The 8,367-nt window shown below is 36.7% G+C and overlaps 1 protein-coding gene across 1 annotated transcript; it reads left to right on the top strand.

The window, feature by feature from the left end:
* Positions 1 to 2,580: 2,580 nt before the first annotated feature.
* Positions 2,581 to 3,546, top strand: LOC144975778 (uncharacterized). The gene has a single exon (XM_078919964.1). It carries the CDS (start codon positions 2,581 to 2,583, stop codon positions 3,544 to 3,546), a length of 966 nt encoding a protein of 321 aa, XP_078776090.1.
* Positions 3,547 to 8,367: the final 4,821 nt, after the last annotated feature.

Here is an 8,367-nt window from a genome sequence, read left to right as displayed (position 1 = left end):
ACTTAAAACACTGATATTTAGGCAATCTTGCCTGGACACAGTTATCTTCGGAGCTTGAAACGTGTCGGCTTCGGTTACTGTAGATTTGGTGTTTGACTCAAACCCTATGCACCATATCATCAGCTGCCAGTTGCCAGCCAGATGCTCGGCGCGATTGGTTGGCCCGATGTCAATATACTGTGACTAATTGGGATTTGATAGTTGTGCCGTGCCAGTATGATATGCGGGATGCAAATGATTGTTGAAGTACACTCTCTGTGATATGAAAATAATGGCTAGGTATATGAGACGTATAGAAAAGTAGATAAACTGCAGACTCTTTTGTTTTATTGAAATTAGAATACAGTTTTTTTTTTTAATTTGATTTCTGCCAGTATGACGAATCAATAAAAAGTCCATAGACTACCTCACAATGATGGAAAAATAAATTAACAAAACGTAAACAATAAATACATATTTCATTATTAGAGTCCAATTGTTATATAGCTAATGATTCATATTTTTTATCGTTAGTAGAATCTCATCTCATGTAGTTCCATATCTGAAGCAGACGTCGGAGGTCATCTTCCGCCAAGCTGATCTATCTCTTGCCAATTCTATTAAAGCAGCGCCACCTTTCTCAGCTTCATCTGTCCAAGTTCTTATCCCTTTCAAATACGTTATTCTTTGTCTTCCTCTTATTCTTTTTCCATTCATCTTTCCAGTCAAGGCGAGTATTTCCAAACCAGGGTGGCGGATAATGTGTCCTAAAAATTCCATTTGGCGTTTGATGATTTTTGTTATCAGTGATCTTTTTCTGTTTGCCATTTCTAAAATTTCTTCATTTCTTTTCCTTTCCATCCATGACACCCTCATCATTCTTCTGTAAAACCACATTTCCACTGCCTCCAGTCTTTTAACCATGGTCTTGTTTATGGTCCAGCTCTCACAACCATATAGCAGCACAGACAGTACATAGCAATCCAGGACTTTGATTTTTGTTTTCATGCTAATATTCCTGTTTTTCATGATTGTATGCAGCTGGTTGAATGCATTCTTCGCCATACCTATTCTTTTCTTTATTTCACAATCTGATTTTCCATTGGATGTTACATTGAAGCCTAAATATTTGAAACATTCAACTTGTTGTATTGTTTGTCCTCTGCTTGTTTGATGTCCGTTAGTAGAATATGATTTTCATTTGCAATAAGATTACAACGTTTGTCATTGCCACCATCAGAATTGCCTATTTTTAGACAATGGTAATGGGACAAATAACACTTCTGGTTTTTTTTAATTCTACCCACAGTTTGCACAATGTCTACAAGGTATAAAAGTGGGGCACAAAAGAGGAAAAATAAGATCAGAACTGAAGAAGAGACACGCAAGTTGACAAAATTAGAAAGTTTCTTAACAAAGAAAGATAAAGACGTTGATGAACCAACGGGTTTGAACACAACGAGTCAGTCACAGAAAATTCATTCTTTATCCGAAACAGAACCTAGTACATCTAGTTGTGTAGAAATTATATCAAACCCATCAAGTGATATAGAAAGTTCGGCAACGAGTAAAGCAACAAGTACCATTTCAAACCCAGAGAGCAGTAAAACCACAGAAGATGTTGCATTTAAAAACAGGGAGAATGATGTTGGATTGTGGGGTGATTTAAGTAAAGATGATATTTCATATTGGGTAGAAAAAGGCTCGTCAGGGTGCCAACACTCGAATGACTCATTTGAAAAATCAAAAATGCATTTTGCAAACCAAGACAGATATTGTTCAAAAGGTTTGTTCTACCCAAAACGGGCTAATGGTGAAAAATATTGCAGAGAATGGTTAGTATATTCTCCAGCAACTGGTCGTGTATACTGTTTTGTTTGTAAACTTTTTTCAACAAATACTTCTACACCATTATCATCTGTTGGATTTTGTGATTGGCGCAACACGTATTTAGTACAAAATCACGAAAACTCTGGACCCCATGGAATAGCTTCGGTAGCGTATCTTACAAGAAAACGTGGTTCAACGATTGACTGCAAGTTGGCAGAAGAGATAAATACTAAACGACAGTATTGGAAAAATGTTCTTGGGCGAGTTGTGGCAGTTATAATTACTATATCAGAACGTGGGTTACCTTTCAGGGGAGATGAGGAAAGGTTTGGTTCTCCACACAACGGGAATTTCCTTGGATTACTCGAACTTGTGGCAAAATTTGATCCATTTCTAGCGAACCATATCAAAGAATTTGGGAATAAAGGATCGGGCGTCACTTCTTATCTATCAAAAACTACATGTGATGAATTCATTCAAATAATGGCTCACAAGGTAAGAACCTCAATTCTGGATGATTTAAGAACTGGTGGGTACTTCAGCTTATCAGTAGATTCCACTCCCGACCGATCCCATATTGACCAACTGACTGTCATTGTGAGGTATGTTTCGCCAGACGATGGATTGCCTATTGAACGTTTTCTCACTTTCTTAGAGATGGGTAGTCATACGGGAGAAAATATGGCTAAATTGGTTCTAAACTACCTTTAAGACGAATGCAAAATAGACTTCACCTAATGTCGAGGCCAGTCGTACGATAATGCCGCCAACATGTCTGGCAAATACAAGGGCATGCAAGAAATTATACTGCAGACAAACAAGTATGCCATGTTTATTCCATGTGCTGGTCATTCCCTAAATCTGATTGGTAGAGCAGCTGTTGACTGCTGTTTGGATGCTGTGAATTTTTTTGGAATCATTCAAGAAATATGCAACTTTTTTTCATCATCCACACATAGATGGGCCATATTATTATCCTTTTACAAAGATGGTGCAAAAGTTCCAAAATCGTTATCTCAAACTAGATGGGAAGCCCATTCAAGAGCAACACAAGCAATACTTGAGAGTTATAACGAGATAATCTCTGCGTTGCAGCAGCTTTATACCGATACTACACAAAAGGGGGACACAAGAAATCAAGCCATGAATATTACAAATAAAATGGAAGAGTTGGAATTTATGGTAATGCTGTATCTGTGGAGTTACTTGCTAGAGGAATTTCACAAGACAAGTCAATCCCTCCAGGACCCATCAATTAGTTTAGACGTTTGTAAAAAGTTATATGCTTCTCTTTCGGACTTTGTCAAAGGTTGTAGGAATATGTTCGATCATTTTGTAGAAAAAGCTAAAGAAAAATTGCCGGATGTTGACTTTAAAAATCCCAGAAATCGAAGAAAACCCAGCAATGGTGATGGTGATGCTTTAGAGAATATCGAGCCCAGAGACAGATTTAGAATCAATTCATTTATACCCGTGATTGATGCATTAGAGTCAAATCTAGCACAACGAGCCTCTGTGTATAGTGATGCTGCCAACAAGTTCTCATTTTTAACGCAATTAATTGCTACAGAAGAAGAGATTCGTGTAGGGGTCAGTGCCTTATACCAAGCTTATCCTGAAGATGTTGACATGAACCTTGTGGGAGAAGTGAAGCATTTTCACCAATACATTAGACAAAGTCAGGCCTCTGGTTCGACGGAACGTTATAGTATGACGCACCAGGATTTGTACAAATAATATTTAACGATCACGTCATATCAGCTTTCCCTAACGTAGAGGCAATTTTGAGAATGTTTTTAAGTATGATGATTGCAAATTGCTCTGGAGAAAGATCTTTTTCACAATTAAAAAGGATTAAAAACGAATTCAGATCAACAATGGCTCAAGATAGACTATGCTCCCTCAGTCTCATGTGCATTGAAAGCGACAAACTACGCAGCCTATCATTTGATGACGTTATTAATGACTTTGCTCTGACAAAGGGAAGGAAAAAAAACATTTTAACATGTAAGTTTTTTACACTAGAATAGCTTATTTTAATAGTTACTATAATTTAATATCGTACTGTATACGCGCTTATTATTTGTGTTTCATTCTATTATCAGAAATTCGTTTTTGGCTCAGATACTATCCTGAGTTATAAAGGGGCCCCAAAATTTCAAATAGCTTAGGGGCCCCACTAAGTCTAAATCCGGCCCTGATAGCTAGATAGATATATAGATAGATAGATATAAAGATAGATAGATAAATATATAGATAGATCGATGAATGGATGGGAAGATGGATGGATAGATCGATTTATATATATATATATATATATATATATATATATATATATATATATATATATATAGAGAGAGAGAGAGAGAGAGAGAGAGATAGATAGATAGATAGATAGATAGATAGATAGATAGATAGATAGATGGATGTATGGATAGATAAATAGATAGATAAATAGATAGATAGATAGATAGATAGATAGATAGATAGATAGATAGATAGATAGATAGATAGATAGATGGATAGATAGATAAGTAGATCGATAGATAGATAGATAGATAGATAGATAGATAGATAGATAGATAGATAGATAGATAGATAGATAGATAGATAGATAGATAGATAGATATGGTGACTTGATAAAAATGTTAGGTTTGACTTGTGTTTTAATGGTGCTGTGTATAGGAATGATATGCGTAGGATTTCATATTGTGTGCTATGTGGTCTTGTGATATGACACTTGTCTCCGGAACGGAAGATAACCAGGGTTTGAGTCCAGCTTTGAGCGGCGCATAGTTGAGACCTTTTAAATGCTCTTTACTCACATTCTCTCACCGTAGGTGTAAATTAAGTTCCTGGCCGTCGACAGAGTTCTAATTATCCGAAAAAATAGCAACGTCGCCAAACACCCGTCATGTCTTTTCCTACATGTTAAGTGTTGCTGTTGGTTAGATTCCCCTTGTAAACCACTTTGAGCACGTTTGGTGAATATTTTTAAAAATTGAGCTTTTATACTACATGTGCTCAAAGCGCTTTACAAGGGGTCCCTGGCCAACAGCAACATTTAACACGTAAGACGGGACATGACAACGCTGTTAACGGCCAGGTACTAATTTGACACCTGAGTACGGTGAGAGAATGTGAGTAAAGAGCCTTCTCCAAGGAATCAACTATGCGCCGAGCGAGGCTCGAACCCAGGACCTTCAGATCCGAAAGCGAGTGTCATACCACAAGTCCTGATAGCCGCATATATAGCTCTATATAAAAGCTCAAGTGCTCAAGTTATCGAGATTTTTCATATCTTAATGAATTCCCATATATTTTTGGTGTAAATGTTGCTGCTCGAAGCTCGAAGAAATGAATAATAACGTGAAGTTGTATGTAAGCTTCAATTTAATTACAAAAACAGATCAAATGAACGTTTCGGGTTTCCCCTTTATCAACAAAACGGGATGATTGAAACACCACAGATGAATGAGATGATGTGGTAGTGGCGTAGTTAAGATGAATAAACAAAACAAAACTACCACATCATCTCATTCATCTGTGGTGATTCAATCATCCTGTTTTTGTTGATAAAGGGGAAACCCGAAACGTTCATTTGATCTGTTTTTGTAATTAAATTGAAGCTTACATTCAACTTCACGTTATTATTCATATATTTTTGGACATTCTGCCTCAGGTTGTTAGCGAGTCAACCATCTTGGGACCGACATCACTGATTCCTCTCCTGGCAAGGAATCTACAGAACACCCAACAAACCGATGGAGTTCAAACCAAATAAGACAAACTTCCTTCAATTAATTTGTTTGTCAGTGTGCGTTTTAAACTTGATTGCTGTATGTCAGTGTCAGCGGAATTCATGGTTCGTCCCCCAAAACCGAGTTCTTCAATCGTGCAACGCTGGTAACACTCTCCTTACCAGGTCAATTACAGACTGTGCTGGGGCCTGCTCGCTCTCGAGCTGTTCAGGAATCGTCACCCAAGACGTTTTGGGGAAATCTGAGATTTTGTGCACCGTTTGCCCATCCGATATTCAAAACGGACTTGATAAAGGAACAAATAATGTCTCCATCGTTCTTCTGAGACTGGGCGTGTTTTGGAGGTCTGTGCGGAATGACGAATTTCTGGCAATTGACAACGGCCTGGCGCCGGGGAAAGTTGTGTACATTGTCGGTGTTCCAACTGACGACAGTCGCGCGTTCGTCATTGACTTTTACGGTTCGTCACGTGATACAATAGCATTACGAATAAGGGTAGAATTTTACTTATATGGAGTGGAAAGAAAACGAGCGTTTTTGAGACAGCAATGTCTGCAGGAATACGGCGGTTGGAAGCCCGTAGTAGAGGCAAGTTATTTCCCCTTTGAAACAAACAAGCTGTTTCATTTCCTTATTTTCTTTTCGGTGAACTCTTTGAAATTATACATTGACGATTACTCCTCGACCGATTATGATTACATTGTAACCTGCACCAACCCGAGCTATAGCAGATTCATAAAAGTACACGGATTAGTCCAAATAAAGTCCATAGGGATTTCGTAATGGCCACGAACTTGGTACTCGACTAATTAATTCTAGACATTCGACAATGATAAAAGCTGTGATAGTAAATATTCTATTGAGGGAACGAAATTGACGTCACTCAGTTCTTTGTTATTGTTTTCAGCCAGCCATGTTTATGAGTAGTGATCTCCAAATTCTAAAAACCTGACTACAAGGCTACGTATAGTTCAAGGCTACACATTGTGTGTTGGTTCCAACGTTATATCTGGCCGGCGGATGTTATGAGTATTTTACCTAAACACACAGAACCTGTAATCTAATTGGTTGTCCATCGCTAGTGTTGGGTGATATCACAAAACTTCGATATCGATACGATACGATATTTCGTAACTTGAAATATTGATATATCGATATTTATCAATGCAAAATAATTTTACATCGATAACAATTTTCGGTAAACGTACCGTGAGCTGTGAGGTAAACATTTCAACTCCATGAAAGAATCAGTCCTCGACTGGGGATCGAACCTCAGACCTTCTGATTACAGGCTCGATCCCTAGTCGGTAATCAGAAGGTCTGAGGTTCGATCCCAAGTCGAGTTCGACTGATTTTTGGGATGGTTTTTTTTTTCTAATAATTTTCTTTCTTGCTTTGTCTGGCACCTTTCATACACAATTGTTCAGTTGTTTTTTTTAATCTTATACCGGTGCCTGCTCCTTTCATTTCTAGATTTTCTTTGCATTCATTTTTAGCCAATGGGTAATAAATATAATTGTTACAGTGAATGACATAATCAGTCGGATGGTGAAAAGGTTTGAACTGAGATATTGCCAAGTTTAGTTAGAAGGTCACTTTTTATCCAAAATGAATTCTTGTCATAAATGATTAAATCAACTCTTGTTGTACCCAAATCTTCGGGAGATATCAAAGCTTAATTCCACTTCTAAATACTTTTTACAGCTAGTCAAGTTGAAAAAATATTAAATTTGAGAAAATTTGCTGGATACCTTTCCCATACATCTGACTATAACTTCATGAAAAATCACCCGATTTACTTCAAATAAAGATTAAAATACTCCAGTGAGCATATTCTTTCAGAAAATGAAAAAAAGTGCAAATCCAAAATTTTCACCTTCCGACTGATTATGTCATTCACTGACAAAATGATGCTTAATTGTTTTTAAAGGTTTGCAAGTTACTCGCATATCATTTTGTAAAAAAAAAATAGTTTTATAGTTTTTAGATTTGCCAGAAAATCTGTGCTCTACGGTAAAAATGTAATATTGGCAGCTCGGACCAACGTTGATCTCCATCTCTATATTTTAAGAATAGACTGCTGTGGAGGTAGCAGAGATGTGGTTTCTTAGAAGGTTGTAAATAATCTCATGGACAGAGAAGAAAACTGATGAAGAAGTATTAGAGCAAGCTGAAACTAAAAGGTTACTAATTCGTACAATAAGAAAAAGACAAATACAATTTTTAGGACACCTACATCGACATAAATGTATTGAACATATTTCTCTCACGGGAAAGATAGAAGGTAAAAAGAGTAAAGGTAGACCAAGAAAAACATATTTGAATAGTTTGAACAGCTGGGTGACAAAGAAAGAGAAAGTAAAATTAGTTTTCTGAGATTATCTGGTCAGAGAGATGAATGGCTTGTAAATGTTGACCAGTAAAATGCATGACATCTGAAACAATGTAAAATCATAATTTATCAGAGACGTATGTATGATTATTATCGTTGTTGCTTTCATGATTATTTTTGTCATTAATATTTCATTGTACTATGAACTTTGTACATGTGTGATTCATTTCGATTTTACATTGCCGTATTGATACATTTTTACTGACATTCAAAGTTGTGTAAAACTGTCTGTGAATGATACAATGCAAGCTATATGAGATTCTGTAATTATAAACTATTGTATAAGGCATTTAAAGGATACTTCCTATTAAGCATTTAGTAAGATAAGATAAAGATAAGATAAGATAAGATAAGATAAGATAAGATAAGAATGGCGTACCATGATCACCGATGTCTGGCACAGAC

This window comes from Berghia stephanieae, chromosome 6, assembly GCF_034508935.2.
Source record: "Berghia stephanieae isolate SIO BIC M18660-M18661 chromosome 6, UCSD_Bste_1.3, whole genome shotgun sequence".
Lineage (NCBI taxonomy): Eukaryota > Metazoa > Mollusca > Gastropoda > Nudibranchia > Aeolidiidae > Berghia > Berghia stephanieae.
The sequence above is the reverse complement of the archived record's forward strand: the minus strand, read 5'-3'. Positions and strand labels throughout refer to the sequence as shown.